General features: G+C 33.5%; 1 protein-coding gene across 1 annotated transcript in view; it reads left to right on the top strand.

Annotated features, from left to right (window-relative positions):
- Positions 1-18,322, top strand: part of LOC132749905 (baculoviral IAP repeat-containing protein 6-like) — a 39,134-nt gene extending 20,812 nt beyond the window's left edge. The window contains exons 25-45 of the mRNA XM_060739829.1: positions 101-351; positions 1,879-2,103; positions 2,812-2,995; positions 3,378-3,515; positions 3,775-3,852; positions 4,110-4,281; positions 4,607-4,988; positions 5,210-5,635; positions 6,083-6,213; positions 7,606-8,558; positions 9,089-9,262; positions 9,474-9,674; positions 10,160-10,436; positions 10,734-10,984; positions 11,280-11,385; positions 11,789-12,016; positions 12,261-12,799; positions 13,260-13,450; positions 13,864-14,011; positions 14,342-14,560; positions 18,270-18,322. Coding sequence (XP_060595812.1) covers positions 101-351; positions 1,879-2,103; positions 2,812-2,995; positions 3,378-3,515; positions 3,775-3,852; positions 4,110-4,281; positions 4,607-4,988; positions 5,210-5,635; positions 6,083-6,213; positions 7,606-8,558; positions 9,089-9,262; positions 9,474-9,674; positions 10,160-10,436; positions 10,734-10,984; positions 11,280-11,385; positions 11,789-12,016; positions 12,261-12,799; positions 13,260-13,450; positions 13,864-14,011; positions 14,342-14,560; positions 18,270-18,322 — 5,327 coding nt within the window. The remainder of the gene's footprint in view (positions 1-100; positions 352-1,878; positions 2,104-2,811; positions 2,996-3,377; positions 3,516-3,774; positions 3,853-4,109; positions 4,282-4,606; positions 4,989-5,209; positions 5,636-6,082; positions 6,214-7,605; positions 8,559-9,088; positions 9,263-9,473; positions 9,675-10,159; positions 10,437-10,733; positions 10,985-11,279; positions 11,386-11,788; positions 12,017-12,260; positions 12,800-13,259; positions 13,451-13,863; positions 14,012-14,341; positions 14,561-18,269) is intronic.
- Positions 18,323-19,205: the final 883 nt, after the last annotated feature.

Genomic DNA, 19,205 nt, shown 5'->3' with positions numbered 1-19,205 from the left:
TTCTTACTCTGGCGTACATGGAACAACTTGTTTTACAAAAATATTTATGATTGGTTACATAATACTGAATTATAAATTACTTATACTTGTATCATTGTAGGTTCAAACTTGTCAAACAGATGGAATTTTATAGCAGCAAATGGTAATGTGAAGTCACAGATGAACAAGAGTCAATCTGTAAAAATGTACCGTAAATCCCTGCATAAACGTCTTCTCCATCATAAACAGAAATTGCTGGATATAGACCACATGAAGAAAAACTTTATGGCACAAGAAATGTCTAATAGTAGCACTCTATTGAAACATCAAGGCAAACAATTCTGGAAAGAGCTCACACAGTTTGCATCAAAGGTAAACTATAAGCATTTCTTTGATCATGTTAATTATAATGGATAGGTTACTGAAAGCTTAATCATAATTTTAGGAAATAAGTGGTTTAAGCCTGAAAATGCTTTCAGAGGATGAATAAAATGTTGAATATAATGAAAGTTATATATATTTATTAATACATAAATGATATTGATATATTTTTTGTAAGAATGGTGTTATGACTTATCTCACTGATATGTATCCCATAGAAAAGCACAAACTATCAAGTTCTATCATTTAAACCTGTATGTTGCATGACCTATTGTGCTTCTACCTTGTTTGTGTATCTTTTATAACTGTTTAAAAGGTTATTATTTGTTGTGTTGCTCTCACGAAAGACATAGCACCTGTTGGTTTTGATGATTTGATTCAAGATGTTATATGTAAGGCAATTGATATTGACATTCAGTTTAGATGAAAACACATTGGATGTTGCGTTTTTGTTTGTGAGCAAAATATTTCTTTTTGTGTCGCCTTGAAAAGGCGCCATATAGGGGTTACTTTTGTCGGCGGTGTCGGTGTCCCCTAAAGCTTGTCCGGAGCATAACTCACTATAAGTCTGATTGACTTCAAACTTGGTATGCATGCTTCTTTCAATAACCCGAAGTGCAGTGCACAAGAACCAGTACTCTGCACTTCTTAATTTTTGAGTTATTGCCCTTTGTTAATTTTCATACTTTAATTTTGTCCGGGCCCTTTCTCTTCAACTATAAAAGCTATGGACTTGAAACTTCATAGGATGATAGATCTCATTAAGAAGAAGTGCAGTGCACAAGAACCCGTACTCTGCATTTCTTATTTTTTGAGTTATTGCCCTTTGTTAATCTTCATACTTTATTTTTGTCTGGGCCATTTCTCCAAAAGTATGAAAGCTATGGACTTGAAACTTCATAGGATGATAGATTTCATTAAGAAGAAGTGCAGTGCACAAGAACTTGTACTCTGCTTTTCTTATTTTTTGAGTTATTGCCCTTTGTTAATTTTCATACTTCATTTTTGTCCAGGTCATTTCTCCTAAAGTATAAAAGCTTATAATGGACATGAAACTTCATAGGATGATAGATCTCATTAAGAAAAAGTGCAGTGTACAAGAACTGGTACTCTGCATTTCTTATTTTTTAGTTATTACCTTTATTAATTTTCATACTTTATTTTTGTCCAGGATATTTCTCATAAATTATAAAAGCTATGGACTTGAAACTTCATAGGATTATACATCTTATTGATAAGAAGTGCAGTGCAAAGAAACTGCTGCTCTGCACTTCTTATTTTTTGAGTTATTGCCCTATGTTAATTTTCTTGTCCTGGCCATTTCTCCTAAACTATATTGTTCACAAGGCGACACATCCGACTCGTGGAGTTCTAGTTTGTAAAATAAAGTAGATTAGATGTAGAAGCTAAAGTAGATTAGATGTAGAAACTGTGGTAATTGCATGCACCTTGATGTAGAATTTTTTTGTGCATGCATTACCTGTAGTCAGTCTGAGAGGCATCTTTTTCTTGTCTCAGCATTTGAAGGACATTATCCAGATTCGCAAGACCGATGCTGAAGTTTTACGTAAGCTGCCCAGGGACGAGCGTCTGGCAGAGGAGAAGGAATCCTTGGATTACGAGCAAGACTCTGTACTTATTCTGCCAAAAGAGAAATGTCTGCCAGTGGTACATGGACTGATGGCACTCCTGTTGGGGATGGACTTTACTTGTAACGTAGATCTCTTCCTCATCACTTGTAAGGTAATATCTTCAATCACACATCTTGTGTTGTCATGTATAACATCAAATAAGAGAAGATCTCAAAAAACTTTGTAATTAATATTACATTACATTACATTCAACTTTTATTTTAAAGATTGCAAAAATATTTTTATCTAAGCATAATGTCTAATTATTCCAAATGTTCTTAAGCAACCCCTTGAAATGCTAACAATAGATTGTTTCATATGTTAGTAACTCTTTTTAAAAAAGATTTGTTCATAAGCATATAAAATTGTTTTCCGCAAAAAATAAAAATTGATGTCCCATGCAATGTTTATTGATAAATAGCAGTAAGGAGCAAACACATTTAGTGATGATAATTTTAGTCTTTTTAGCTTGTCTGTTTCAAAGAAAAAGCTGTTATGACTACTACATTGTCTTTAATGTTGTTGTGGTTGTGCAAAAGTTTTAATGTAGCCCATACCTCAGACGATTTTAAAGGTATTAAATATTAAACTTGCTTATCATGACAAGAGGCAGTTGTAAGATAAGGGGCATTATTCTGCATGCTGTATTTTAGGAGTTATGCCCCTTTTTCAGTCAAAAGTGGTCATTTTAACACTTGTGGTGCGCTTGTTTCTATTGAATACCTAGTAAAATCAGCTTAAATGTTTGGAAATTGTAAATGAAATATTATCCAATGATACCTGATTATAATGTATTACGTAATGATATCTGTATATATAGGTGATGGCACGTGTTTGTATATCTACACGACCAGCTATTACACTGACTGAAGCAATGACACAAGAACAACTAGAGAGATTAATCATGTTAGCTGCTAGTCTAGAATTTAATCATGGTAATATCAGCTGGGGAGGACCCTGGGCTGGTCACGCACTCACATGTCTACTCCAAGATATCCTTGAAGGTAATACATTCATATTTCTAAGGAATAAAACATGCTATTTACTATGACAAGGAAATAACTTATAAGTTTAACTGAAATTGTCCCCAAAGTCAAAGATTTTTTTTGCCTACAGTGTAGTCTTTCGAATTATAAGGCCAGAAAGAGAAAAAGTATATATAAAAAACAGAAAATTCAATTTTTTTCTATAACTGAAAGATTAATTTTCAACTTGTGATATGTGGTATTATATTTCACTTGTAGGTATTACCACTCATGAAATATTTATTGTCATACCACTTGATGCAAAAAAAAAAATCCTGAATTTATAGAATTTTTTTTTTTATTATCCTCTGTAGTTTAACATGTATACAAATAAATAAATAGCATCTTTACTGTATTTTAGGTGAGCGTGTTTTCCCTAGTAACCAGTATGAAGGTATAACAGATGATGAGATATCTAGTCAGGTGACAGATGATTCTTTACAGGGCAGTGTAAATCTGAACACATTAGATCTTACTGCAGACACACATGATAGTTCAGGTATTTCTTATTAATCTACTGATTAAAGGATTTAAAGCTATATTTAATGAAATATTCTTAGAAACAGTAAAATTATTGTGTTCCTGTGATATTATTATTGATTCTCGGAAGATTTTTGTAATTTAACTCGCATGAATATTGTACATAAATAGAATAAGAGTAAGAAATTCTAAAATATACAATTTTAGATGTGTAATTTGATAACATGCTTTGAAAGAATGATGTTATATATGTATTATTAAGTGTTAATTACATTCAGGTAATGAGAGTTTGTCACTATCTACTATTGGAGGAGCAAGTAATTCTGATCTACAAGATACATCAGTTACAGAACAAGGTAAATAAATACCTATATCATTACATTGTCTGTAGTCCCATTGTTAGTCAATGATTTTAATCCCTTACACCATATCATAAGGTTCAAATGTCACCAAGGACTTGAAACTCTGTAAAAAGAATGATAGTAACCATTTGTTACATTGTTGTTGAATTAAAAAATTAATTAATTAAAAAGCAAACTGTTGTAATGACAGTAAAAAATATAGAAAGAAGTTAAGAGTTAATTTTTCATGTGTATTAATATTTGTATTGTAGATATATCAGTGAATCAGAGTAAAGATGAAGGTACAAGTTTTGAGAAGGAATCATCAATGATGGTAGATATGTTACTAGATGATGATGATGAAGATGATATACCTGATAAACTTCATGCTTATGTCACTGGTGAAAACCTCCAACCTCCCAGCACCACTGTTATGAATCAAATGTATGTAACATTATGTTGATTTCAGTAGGGTCTTTCATTTTTTGGTTTTTACTTCATGTACAAAAATGTGTGTTTTAGTTATACATGAATGCCTATTGCTTATAGCAACTAATGGAGGTTTTGAATTAAGAAAGCAGTTAATGTTCAAGTTAAAAGGCAAGGTGAAAACAGGAGATTTAATGCGGATTTATCCAACTTCTTTTTGTCTCCATTGAAAGTATTTTGAGTATAAGCTATTAAATTCTAATTGTTAATTAGTCAAAATGAAAATGAAAGAAATTTGATAAAACATTAAGGTTTGAATGTTTTATTGAAACTATTTTAGGCCAATATCTGAGATGGAGGATAAATATAAGCCAGGGAAAGAAGGGCTGGCAGTAAAGGCCATTAAAGCAGTGTTTGGTTCATCTGGTTACCCTAAACCACCTATTGTTGACACAAAGCAACCCAACAACAATAGCACCAATACCAGTACAGCTGCACCCGGTCAAGGTCTATCAACAGCTTTAGATTCTAGGTTAGAGCTTGGACTTGAGACTCAAAGTGAGCTGAGACTGCGCATGATGTTATCTCTTCAGTCAGATACTCTACAGAATGCTTTTACATCCCCACTGCCTCTACCACCCCTCGAGGCTCGTAGTGGTACCCAGTCCAGGTCATCTCCAGCAGATGTTGATATGATGGAGACTGGTTCAGGCATGCCACAGGTAACATTAAAGTTGTTTTTCTTTACCAAAAAAATATATAAAAGTAGGTTTAAAAAAGGCATGATTTTTTTATCCTTATTGTTAAAACAAAAAATTTGAGTGTACCACTCAGTACCATTTACCGCAGGTGCAAAATTGATTTACCAGATAATTAAGGTTGTGATTTATGTAGATATTGCAGTCGTTGTCAGTTTACAATGTATAATTATTTATTATTTCAGACAACATCATTTGAGATGTTAAGCAGTGCTTATGATGATCTCTTCAGCCAACTATTACTACAGCGAGTAAACATGGACGCCTTACTTCAGCTTTGGCTCACGTTAAACGAGGAGTCACCTTACGATGCTAGTGATACTAATACAACACAGTTTGATTCAAGTCGTTCCCCTGTGATTCCTCTCAGTGTAACATCTGTCACCAACCTACTAGCTTGTGTTGCTGTGCAACCATCATTACCAGTTCGTACCTGGGTGCTAGTGTTCCAGAGTTTAACAATGCTTGCCAATTTGAGAATAGGAATAGATGAACAGAGGTCAATGGTTGTAGCAATGATGGGAGATAGTAACCTTGTAGCAATTATCACCAAATTCTTGTCTGGAACATCAATGAGTGCTCCAGCCTCATCTTTTGATTCTAACTCACAGGTAAGTCTGTTATGTATGCATGTTAAGCTGGACCATGAACAGTCACCAAATAGGTGCAAGTTGAATGTTTGCTTTTATTTCCGTTTTGTACTTGGCTTTTAAGCAACTTAATCTTCGTTTAAATCTTTGTCTCAAGCTCCATTATATTGTGGTTAAAGTAGCTGACTTGTGTAACTTTTTGGTAATCTGTTTGACTTCAGTTAGAAAGGTTGTGGCAAAGCTGTTCAACAAACATCAGTGGTTCTTTCTACATTTACACTATAACATGTGAAACTTGAAAAAGAAATATGGATATTTATCCAACCAGAGGTTGTTAGGTAACAAGACAACACTTCTTAGACATCTCACCCCCTAAAATGTTCAGACATTCCACTCTTAAGGCAGTTATTATTGATACAGAATTTAGATATAATTTGATTAATGGTACTTATGTACTTTAATTAATAGGTTGGACCATCAGCAGTGAAGGCTTTCAATTTATTTCTACAGCGTCTTAGAGTGTGTATATGTGGTGAAGATGACAAACATAATCTCACAGAAATTATGTTAAAACTAGTTTATACACTCTCTGCTGAAAGGTAAATTTTCCTACAATGTGCATGTTTGCCCTGACTTTGTTCTTTTAAATATGTTATATTAAATAAATTGTTAGAATTTTTAGCTCGACTTTTCTATGAAAAGGGGAGCTATCCTACTCGCCCCGGCGTCGGCGTCGGCGTTGGCGTCACACCTTGGTTAAGTTTTTCGTACCACCCCACTTTATTTCAGAAGTATTACAAGTATGGCTTTGAAACTTACCATACTTGTTCACCATCATAACCACCATCTACAGACAAGAGTACATAACTCTGTCAAGGTTTTTGACAGAATTATGGCCCTTTTTTGACTTAGAAAGTGTATTGAGCTTGGTTAAGTTTTTTGTACCACCTCACTTTATTTCAAAACCATTGGAGGTATTGCTTTGAAACTGACCATACTTGTTTACCATCACGACCTTCATCAACAGACAAGAGGACATTACTCTGTCAAGGTTTTTGACAGAATTATGCCCCTTTTTGACTTAGAAAATACATTGAATATGGGTAAAATCCACTTATTGCCTTAACCCTTTGAGATATTGCTTTGAAACTTTTAATGCTATTTCACATCATTACCCCCATCTGTACGCAAGAGAAGGTAACTCTGTCAAGGATTTGTTTTAAAAATTAAGGCCTTTTATCGACTTAGAATCTTGGTTAAGTTTTTAGTACCAGTCCACTTTTTTACTGAACTGTTTGAGATATTAATTTGAAAGTTGGAATACTTGTTTACAATCATGATTCCCAAACATGTCCAGGAGAAGGTAATTCTGTCAAAGATTTTATTTGAATTATGGCCCTTAACTGTCAATGTTTTGTATTATAGGCAAGCACTAAAAAACTTAAAAAATCTAAAAAAATTCATTCCTATCCACTTGTTCACTTTACCATAAATTATGTCATATAAACATTGCTGTAATATTCAAGGGTATCAAACAACTAGTTATTTTTCTCTTTTTGTACTTGAAATTAAAATCAGTAGTATATGCATATTTCACATTTTATCTCGCCTATTTGATTGGTGGACAAGTTACACAATTCAGTAAAATAATTCTTCACTAAATATCTTAATGCTCATGGCCATTGTTCACTTTAAAAATACAGAGATTCTTGTATTGCCTTTTACTGCAAAAACTTTTTTTATTGGCAAGCAATAAAAAAGTCGAGCGCGCTGTCTTATGGACAGCTCTTGTTGTAATAGTTACCAGTAAGTCTTATCTGAGTACCAATAAAGTGTGTTTCAAATTCATTAAGAATTTATTTTATTCATGTTCCAAGTGTTGTTATGATGCATTGAAAATTTTGTAAAAGATTTGAGTTTGTTAAGTTTGTATATGAAAATATTTCGAAATTATTGGTTATAATATTGTTATTAATAATTTGATATTTTAGGGGTGCTTTCCATGCTAGTCTTGGTCCTCTGGATTCTCAGTGCAAGTTTCTGGAGTTTGTTTTAGAGTTGACATATGAACAGGTTGATATAAACAATGCAATTAGTGTGATAGAGTCAGTGAGCATACTTGTCCATAGACATATACTCTGTCAGGAGAGAGTGTACTGTCGTAGTACCTCTGACAATGGTGTAAATGCCAAGTCTTGTTTTGGTGGCTTGTTTGCGAGTTTACTCAGGGGAAATGATGGTTCATCCAGGAATGGAGACTGTAGTAGAGATTCCTTAATGTGCAGTTTGTTAAAACTTGTGAATAAGTTACTACAACTGAACTTCCCGACACGATATGGACGTAGAGTGTCTGTTAGTGGGGATAACCTAGGTGAAGGTCATTCTGAACCTGTCACTGACTCAACTAAATTGTCCCAGGCTCTGGCAAGTGCCACCGCACCTCGTGCTTCAAATTTTGCCGGACAGTCTGATGAAGAGAAGGTCGGTCAGGCAAATGAACGTACAGAAACTGCACAGACAGATGAACAAAAGACTGAAAGTGCTCAGCATGACAGAGCTAGTTCTGAACCACAAGGAATTAATTTAGCAGATATCATCCTAGACAGAAGGGCGATAATGTGTAACTTTATACAAGCTCTCAGTTATTGTAACAGCAGTACAATGGCCATGTTGTTAGGCAGCAGTGGGATGCCTAGCAACATGCTTGACTCATTTACTGGAGGTGATCCTCTATCTGTTGGTGATGGTATATACCAGATACTTGTAACATTGTCGAGACAGTGTAGTGACAGTAGACATTTGATGGAAGCTTTATTTCTATATCTCTCTGGAGGTTTTATGTCACATGGAGCCCCATCATTGTGCCGACTCTCAGAACCTCTACTCTGGTTTATACTCAAAGTGCTTCACTCTCAAAAGATGTTGAAACTATTCCTTGATAAAGGTGAGAACAATAACATCTATAAAGATTTTTAAACTGTTACTTAATTCTTACAATAATATGATGCACACATTACAATTACAAATAAACTAGAAAGGAAAAAAATGTTTGCATATCTAGTTTTGATAAGATGAATACACATTGTATAAATTGAAGTGAAAGGTAGCTTTTACATTTTACTCTTAGTATGGACATTTTTTTGACTCAACAAATGAAAAATAATAAATAATATCAGAATTATGCTCATTTGAAAAGGAACATGGGGCATTTGTGGCTGAGTGGTTAAGGTCATTGACTTCAAACACTTTCTCCTCATCACTGTGAGAGACTTTGGATGCTATCAAGCTAGCTTACTGAACGTTGGTGGTTCTACTCAGGCGCCTATTTGTGTCTGAAATAATTCATGGAGGGGCACCTGCGCTCTTCCTCCACCAATGAAGCTTGAAAGTCACCATATGACCTATACAGTGTTGTTAATTTAGATTAATATCAAGTATGTTTTAAAACAATAATACTGATAACTTATTGTTTAGGTGGTGTGGAAGTTGTATGCCGTAACTTTGTGAACTGTAACAGCCGAATCATCAGTACCAGCCCGAGTCTAATCTCCACCATTATGCAGAACATGAATGGACAGGCCAGTACTGACAAGAGGAAAAAATGGGAGTCAGAAAATACCGAGGGGATACAAAACTTTGCTCCACTTGGTATGTTATAATTTCCTTGATTTTATAGAACTGGAAAAAATATACCAGTACAGACTACATCGACATTAAAGAATTTTGTTATTTATATGACAACAATGTCAGATCAACCTTTTTAGATTTTTGCATCATACAAATCCAGATCTACAATTTTCATTGATATATAAAAAGGGTGAGCTTAGTACAGTAATATTTTAACATATATATTTTACAGGTACAATAGTATCATGTAGCCCTACAGCATCTCCTGCCGAGGTTCTAATTGTGTCTACACCACAACATAGGAGAGCAAGATCGGCACCTTGGTCATATCATTTCTACCCTGATGAGGCATGGGTAGATCTGAAGATTACTCTACCATTTGCTATACTGTTGAAGGAAGTACAGATTCAACCACACAGTCCTGCTCTTTCTAGTATGTCCAATTTTTATTCTGATCATATATCTATTATACTTATATCACCAAACATTTAGTGATACACCAATGTGAAAGGTGACTGAACTACATAATATAATGAAATATGTTTCACCAGGTATCATATTAAGAAACACTCTGACAAGCTTAGGGAAGGTTGCCTGTTCTTCCCAGGTCCCTGCTTGGGCCTGAATAATGCTCAGAACAGCACCATTGTCAACACACCAGTGAAACTGTTTTTGTTACAGTACATGTATATTGTACTATATGAATTGTAAAAAATGCTGATTTTATTCTTGGAATAGGAGTGTTACATCTTTCCAGTAGTCTTAGATAAAAAAATAAATTTGTTGTGTTATCAGTATAAGCAAATCATTTATAAATGCTTTATATGCTCTTCCAAGTATTTTTGACATAAGCATGATTAGTATTATTTAAAAAATTGATATTGTTATATTAACAAGAGTATTTTCTTTATTATTCAGCATGTCCAGCATATATCTCACTGGAAGCCAGTCAAGACGGTGTCACTACTTTCCCTCTTTGTGCCCCTATGAACACAAGCAGTCTTGTCTTCATCAAGTTACAGTTACAGAGGTCAGAGGTTGTTACCTCGGTGACAATAAGGTTACACAGGGCACGAGACTCCATGACAATAGGGCTGTCACAGATACTACTCATGGGTTACAGTGCATTTGGAGAAGTTGGCTATAAACCAAACAATTTGTTCTTACCTACTGAAGACTTTGTCTCCAGATCAAGGTACCATTCCATTGTATTAAACTCTTAGTCATTATGTTTTTGTAATCAAACAAGATTCTTGCACTATTTTTCAATGAAAATGGTTGAATGTGAAGATTTATATTAACTACTGACTTTATTTGAATACAGAAACTGCATTTAACAAAAGAATTTACACCGGTAATGACTTGTTATCAAAAACTTTATAGATTTGATATGTTAACTTTTCAAAATTAAGCCAGTGGCAAAAAAATGACTATGATATATATATTTGTACAGTATTGTAAATTTAATGAAATTTCTATGGTAATACTTCAGTGTTGGGTGGATACGATTGTTACATCACTGCCTGGTATCACAGAAAGAGATGGAAAGTATGGTGGCAGAAGCTGCAGCCCCGACTCGGGGTCTCCTGAACACATGTACAGCACTGCTAGTCTCCCCTATATCTACTGTATACTCTCCAACAATAGAGGCTGTACTACAGAAACTTGGTCTCCACTCGGGAGAGCTTGGTCTTGCACTCATAGATAATATACTGCGTAGTAATTCTTCTGTTTCTGACAATGGTGAGTACTTTACTTAATAAGATTTTTATTTCCTGATTTCTTAAATAAAATGTTTATAAATCTTTACAAGATTATGGACTACAAAATATTTGTAAATATATAAGAAATAACAAATTTTATAAAGAAATATAAACAACATTTGTATTATTAAATGTTGATTTTCAAAGAGTACTGTCTATATTTTGATTTATAATAAAAATTTCTGTATTGTATCGGTAATTAATAGATTTTAGATAAATCGAAAATACTCTACATTGTAGCATTTATGAAGTGGCTTGTGTTTGTATTGTTTTAGAATTATCATCTCAGTACCTGGGTAAAATGGGAGGTATAGCTAATGAATCTACTGTAGAAATTCTGTACCAACTAGGCACTGTACAAGATAGATGGACAGCTGATAGGTAAACTTATATTTATGCTTTAATACCAATACATGTATATATAATTTTTGGAGAACAAATTTTGTATGTTAATCAAAGATTAATGTTTTTACATGTTAAATATCTGTTTTTTGTTATCTTTTATTCTGTATTGTGAGAACAGTAGATTTGTGATCCAGTGCTTGTTGGTGAGGAGAAATTTCTCTGTAACAATTTATCTTGGACATTAAGTCTAACGGTCATTTGTATTACACCACTGATTCGGAAATCATGTTATAGTAGAAGTCTGTCACTCCCGGAGAAATTGGTAATAACTTATTTATTCAGGAAAGCCATGTAGGCGTGTCAAGATATGACCAAAAATGTAATAGAATCGCAGTGAAAACAGATTTAAATAAAAACACGAAATACGCTTTTTTTCTAGGTTAAAAGCAATGCTGCAGTGGTTAGGTGACAGTGCACGTGTAGCATTACAAAGAAAAGCAGTGTTCTCTGATGATGGATTTAGACATGTTCCTCGTGAGGTCACCAATATGACCCTGCCAGGCCCCGCACCTTCTCATATCCACTGTATAGCAGCTGTACTGTGGCACAGTAATGAAATCAGAGTGGATTATAACCTTAGTCACCTAGTAACCAAAGATCTAGTCAGGTATGTTTTTAGAAACAAATTTTACAATTGTCTGTCGGGAAAAAAACAACAAAAATGGTAAAATGAAATAACTATGTATTATGTTGTTATATGCTTACTTAAATAACTGGGGACTTGCACATGTTGAAAATGGTTGTTTTAACTTGTTATTTAAAGTTTTAATTTATATCATTAGATATAATGATTCAGCATTGAGGAGATAATGTTATATTGCTGAACTATATCCTTTCTTTCCTTGTTTCAGTTCGTTATATGAGTGGTCATCTGTGTTGAGCACAGAATCATACCTGAAGAAGGCTGTAGATTATGTTCTTTGTGCAATATGTCACATCTGTCCAGACTCGTTCACACGAATAATGGAATGGATGGGAATTGTGATAACTCCAGAATATGGTTTGACTGCGTCAATACCTGATGATAGAAAGGACACTTCACGTTACCATGATTTAATGACTGATGATTCAAAGGAAGCAAATAGTGCACTAGGGCAGACAGTTGAATCAGAACCCTCAACTCCCATCATTCTACAGGAGTTTAAACATATGTGTTTAGATGAAAGTCATTTGTTTACTCTAGCATTAGCTTGTCAGTCGTCCCTGGCAACCAAGCAGTTGTTAGAGTCAGGGTTCCCAGCAGTATTGGCTCAGGGATTGTTTGAGTTCTGTAATCGTGTGATATCAACGTTCGCTGATTCATGGTCACAACCCGAGGGAATCTCAGATTCTTGTAAGAGTATGACTGGAACAACTGGGGATAGCACAAGTACAACTAATAACCACACAGGTAAACTACAGGAAATAATTTACACCCTTTCGGTAAAAGTTGATGTCATATATAAGATTTTATTAAAAAATGTCAACATGTAGTATAAAGGAGCAATCTTAAGAACAATTCATTAGGAATTATAAAGACTTACTTAATCTTAATTTTGAAATATTTAAATTCTCTGGTTTATTAGTTTACTCAGCAGATTTTAACCTTATTTCACTTATAAGATCATTAGTCTAATAATGCATTTGCAAACATAAGTCTTTTATGCGCTTATATTGGTATCCGAAGTTTGATCTAATTATCTTTTCCCTAACTTATAAATTCATTGTATTGTCTTATATTATTGTAATGCTAATAGTTAAAGGAGCTAAAATTTAAGTTTTGAAATATTGATGTGACATTATCGTTTTAGGTCAGTAAAGAGGCTCTCATTCTGTAGTTTTAATAAATGGGGTTATGTTATATGTTAAAGGTTTGATGGTGACAGCTGACATGGTATCTGCAGTATTAAATTTTTTCTCTGAGATCTCATCTCTACCGGCTATGAAGGACTGGCTGGGTGGTGCTGATGGTAACATATTCTGGCCGGTACTTCTAACAATGTTGTGCAATACACCTTTACACAGTCCCATATCTGTCACTACGTTCCCACAAAAATTTGAGGTAAATGTATCTGTCTTAATTTTTTATATGCCTGTTATGTTATTTCTATTTAAAAGGTTTTGAACACAAGCCAACTGTGTCTATTTAGGTTTAGATTTAATATAATACCAAGAGGTGCTTTAAGTTAGAAAATTTGAGAGATAGTGCATGCCTTAAATCATAACAAAATTAACATCTCAAAGCTGTACCACAGTAACAAAGAAGCAATTATATTTATCTTCAGTCACTAAATGTAGGTGCAATAGTTTCATGTGTAAACTATGAGAGATTAGCTATATGATTTAAATCCAGAATAAGTTTTGTACTTAACCTCTTATATAACAAGTTTTTATGTAATAAAAGGCAATGTTAACAAGCATTTATAGTGATTATATTCGTTCAGCATGTTTATGTTCTGTATATTTATTTATCAGTTGATCTCAGCAGAAGAGAGAGCGTGTATAGAAACAGCGTCGGTTAAATTTTTCCGGAGTGTAATATCATGTCATGTACCTAACCAGATGTTGTTTGCTAAAGTTCTATATGATGTCATCAAAGAACAGGGATCTACTAATAAAGCTGGTATACTGGAATTAACTATTCTTCTTTAAACATTATTTACAAGATAAATTTTTGATATATAAAAGCAGTGAATTATGTACAAAAAAATATGAGCCATTTTGATAATATTACATTTATGTTAAAGATATTTCCACTGCTATGAAAATATAGTTTCTAGTTTATTATAACTACAGGCAATTAGCTGCTAGTCCATGACTCCGTGAGAAAATATAAGATGGAATGACCAATATAATTTCGTTAACAGATATTTATTCTTTAATATATGAACATAAAAATATTCGAATCAACTGTAGCGAGATTCAATGTGTTATCCGTGTTTATCATCGACAGTTGTGAATATAATTGGTCCACTGTCTGGATTCACTAGACGACTATTGCCTACAGTTCTCTTCTTGAAGATGATAATGTTCTGTGTGGCATTCCGGGCTGCACCGAACAAACCACGATACACGTACCACACCTCAGTGCTGTCTCAGCACCCACAGTTGAAGCAGACGGCAGTTCAGGACCAATGGCAAGTCAATATGCATATTACTGTTGGTGAACTCGGTGAGAAAAAAATTAAACAATAGTATCAGGCTACTACTCGCTCCTTACCTAAAGTCGTGACTAGTAAAGGCTTCTTATTACAAATGTATGGTAATTTCTCAGTTTCATATTAAATTGTGTAATAATCCACATTTCTATATGCTACTGCTAGTTCATTGGACTAACTCACAAATAAATATCAAATGAGAAATTAAAATTGCATCAATTTTGTTATGTGTTTTAATGTCTTCTGTGTACTATATTTTATGACATATCTCTATATAAAGATACACATAAATCTCAATCACAGCTTCTGCAGTTATTTTACTGCTTTGAAGAATAGTTATAGTGGCACAGTTCATTTGTTTATTTTAGTGCCATTCAATGCTACACAAGTTTAGCAGCAACAATTATATTATAGCTATGAACAGACTGGGAGAAATCAGTATAGTCATAAAGTAAAGCACACATGAAATCTCCAGATAGGGCTACGAACTTGTGATGTCATAGAAAAAGATCTCATGTTAGGCAAAGTCAGGTAGTCATTGACTTCTTATTTTAATTCTTTTTAGTGCAAGTTAAATGATAAGACGCATGTCATTTATTTTGTATAGATTGAGATTTGTTACACATTTGAACCTATATGATGTATTTATTTTAAAACTCAGCCATCCCATATTCATCCACGTTCACACCTGTAGTGAGTGTATCAATCTACATGTATATTATTTTGTTTATTATTAGATACAAGTTATGGCTAGATAAAACAAGTTCAAGTCAGCTTCCAAAAGAGCCACCTCTGGTCGAAAATGTTACAACAGCAAATACTACACCTAGTAGTTCAAAGGCTTCATTGCCCCCCTCGTCCCCCCAACAAGAAGGGGTCGCAACAATGATTCTCTGTCTAAGCATCTTTCCATTCCAGTTGCTTTCGACTTAACCATAAACTATTGATTACAAGTAAGTTTTTAGCTCGACTATACAATTACAAACGAAGTATATGGAGAGTGCTGTCCTACTCGCCCCGGCGTCGGCAACGTCGGCGTCCGCGTCCGCGTCCAGATTTTAGATTAAAGTTTTGGGTGTCATAGTAAAATATTTTTTTCACTATAACTTTAGTCATTTCTTAAGGTATCAACTTCAAACTCTCAAATATATGTTCCTTATCATCAACCACATCCTTATGTGACAAGGTTTCATAACTTCTAGGCACCAATATTTTTTCTAGATTTTATCTATTCCCTTGAACTTTAGAATTTTCGTTAAAAAATACTGAATAATTTGTTTACTATCGTACTTCTTTTATTTCTTAAGGGATCGACCTCATACTTCAAATGCTATATGCTACATACTTATCTATCAATCCCCATCTTTTGTGACAAGGATTTCATAAACTCTAGCACCAATATTTATCAGATTTATGTTCTATCACATCCTTGAACTTAGAATTTATACCTCAAAAAATACTATTTCTTACTGTTTCTTCTTTATTTCTTAAGGGATCGACCTCATACTTCAAATATATTTATGTTCATCATCATCCCCCATCTTATGTGACAAGGTTCATAACTCTAGCACCCAATATTTTCAGATTTCAATTCTCCCTTTGTAACTTAGAATTTATCCATAAAAAATATTATTTATTTAACTGTAACATATACATTATTTTTCTAAAGGGATCAAAATATAACTTCATACTTCAAATATAATTTTATATCGTGGCTATCATCATCCACATTATTATGTATGACAAGGTTCATAACTCTAACACCAATTATTTGCAAAGAATTATCTCCCCATAAACTTAGATTTATTTACTAGAAAAATGTTATTTTTATTTAACTTTTTTATTTTTAAAGGTATCTACCTCAAACTTCAAATACTTATTCCTTATCATTAATTACATTTTATGTGACAATGTGTATCATTAACTCAGTTGAAGCAATATTTACAGATTTATCTCACCGCTTTGAACTTAGGATTTTCTTTAAGAAAATATAAACTTCTTTACTTTTTAAGGTATCTACTTCAAAACTTCAAATATATATTTCTTATCATTACACAAATGTTTGTGCAAGATCCATAACTCTAGCATGACTAATTTCTATAATTATTCCCCATTGATCTTGGAATTTATGTTAACAAATTGTTATTTTTTTTACTATAAACTTAATACATAATTATACATAATGATTTTCTTTCATAGTTTTGTCCTCCTTACTGCGTCCAGTATTTTTATTAGTCGAGCTTCGCTGTCTCCTGTGACAGCTCTTGTTGTTGTTAATTTTTGTGATTAGGAATATAAGTTTTTACAATTATGATTATCTTTGCTTTATTTCACTTTTATTTACAACAGTAACTAGGAAAGTTTAATCACAGGAAGGGAAACTTAGGGAAGACAACGTTGCACTCTACCAAGTCAAAATAATTGATATGAATCGTAATTCACTTCTATAGATAACGTTCAAATTTCTAAGATTTCATTTAAACGATTGTAATTTTACTTTAAATTTACTCAATACAGTAAATTTTCAAAATCTCATTGGAATAACTGTCCTATCTCTCAATTTGAGTCAATAAATCACTTCCAATGCGAGATGTCACTCTCTGTCTCCACTGCTTAATGTGTGCAGGGTATTACAAGGGTCTAAGGCCTAAGCTCAAGTCAATGTTGTTCACATCAGATATAAGTTATAGCGCGTACACGAGTTGCAGAATGCTGACCAGTTTCCTACAAACAGGTAAAACTTTGAGTACATATATATATCCAAGCCCCAAACGTGTCTGTTAGAGCTGAACAGCGTCACGCAAATATCGTTCTTTGGTGAGCAGGACTGTTACTAGTTAAAACTTAAAGATTTTGCACTGAAAAAAATGAATATGTATGTGTATTCAGCTGTATATTGATAAACAGAGTGAGTTAAAACCTTTTAATCGCTGTGTAGACCACAACCATGTTGAAATCAAAAGCTCAAGTAAAACAAATCCGAATGTATAATGCTGGAAAATTTACTTTACATGATTTGTATAAATTGCTGTTTATTCGACCAAAACATTATTTCAGTTGGCCATTGTTTTCAGATTCTTACTGATATCCTGATGAGGATACCAGTACGATGTTGTTATGGCGTCACCACCATTCCCAAACACCCTACAAGTGTTTGCAAGTAGTAATGGTTAGCCATTACTGGCGGACATCTGCCTCTCCTTCATATCGCGAGATATCACGTCAATATGAACTCAGTCAGAGTCTGGGGAATCACACCAATGTAACTGTGGTCAATTGGAGTACCTACCGTCCAACGACTAATGAGCGATCACTGTGATTCTTATCTCAGGAAGATGTCCAAGTATATGGCGTACTCAATACTAATAATATAGAAAATTAATTTCTAACGTTGCAATTTATAAATTTATTTACCTCATACATGTAGCAAACATAATACCACTCTTTAGAATAAATAAAATAATATTTAAATCTTTTAGGTGATTTTAGTTCATTAAATCAATGTTTATAGGCCATTAGCTGAGCAAGTTATTTTTTTACAGTTATTGTGAAGCGAATAACTGATCCCCTTGTGCTCTCTCAGAGTAGTCATAATTGATCTTATTATAAGGAAATCCCTCATACTAAATTACAACCACAACTTCTCATCTAAAGCGTCTAAGTGTGCTTTGGTCTTCGTTCGAGACTTCTAGATTACCAGGATTGTATGCCGAATGATTATAGTTACTGTGGCGAGAGACGAGGATGAGAAGCCCAGTAGGTGTGACTACGACTGATGCTGGGTTTAATAACAATGATGAATGGCGGTGGAGGTAAATTCTATATTTAATTATTGTCATGTCATGATTAGTATTATAATACTGCATTGTATTGGCCAATTGTTACATTTCTTTCTCTGCTCCTGCAAATATTTGAATTAATTTCAATTTTTATCAAAGAAATCAACCGTGTGGCATTGTAATTATTCTTTATAAAGACTTTTACAAATTAATTGGTACAATCATTCAATATTGTTGTTATAGTGTATAACAGTAAGAAGACAGAAAGGATTTTTTTGCTTGTTGAATGATTTAGAAATATGTCACAAATGGAAACAAATGTATTTACTTAAATGTAAGTAACACTAAACAATTTCTTAGATGTTGTATTTTATATATATATTGATACATAGCTGGTGTTTGTTAAATGTAACTTATTAGGTTGTTGGTTGCTTGCTTTACACAAATGGTAATTTTTCATTTAGGTCAAATACTAACATCTGCTATAGCTGCTCTCTTATTAGCCAACATATACCATATCAATGTGCTTTGGGAATAGTCTCCGGTGTTTGATAACAACACCCCTGGACAACAGTATATGACTGATTTGTGCTTAGCTCAGCGCCGACAAGAAGTGTGTCTGGAGAACGGAGTCACTTCATCTTATATTGGCTTGCCTCTCTGTTTTCTTTTTTCCTACTTAGTCATCATTCACCAAATGAGTTACTGTCCCTGGATATTCAACAGAGGTAATTAATATGATAGAACCTTCATGAATGTTGGAACCATTAACTTTTTTATACTGGTAGGTTAAGTACAATTAAAAAATATACAGTTTATAAGATAGAATGAGGGACATACATAGTACTGTAACTATATTAGTCGAACTGTAAGTAAAAAA

This window comes from Ruditapes philippinarum, unplaced genomic scaffold (assembly GCF_026571515.1).
Source record: "Ruditapes philippinarum isolate M1 unplaced genomic scaffold, ASM2657151v2 ctg628_1_1_1_1, whole genome shotgun sequence".
In the NCBI taxonomy this organism is placed as follows: domain Eukaryota; kingdom Metazoa; phylum Mollusca; class Bivalvia; order Venerida; family Veneridae; genus Ruditapes; species Ruditapes philippinarum.
Note: the sequence above shows the minus strand (reverse complement) of the source record. Positions and strands in the feature narration are given on the sequence as shown.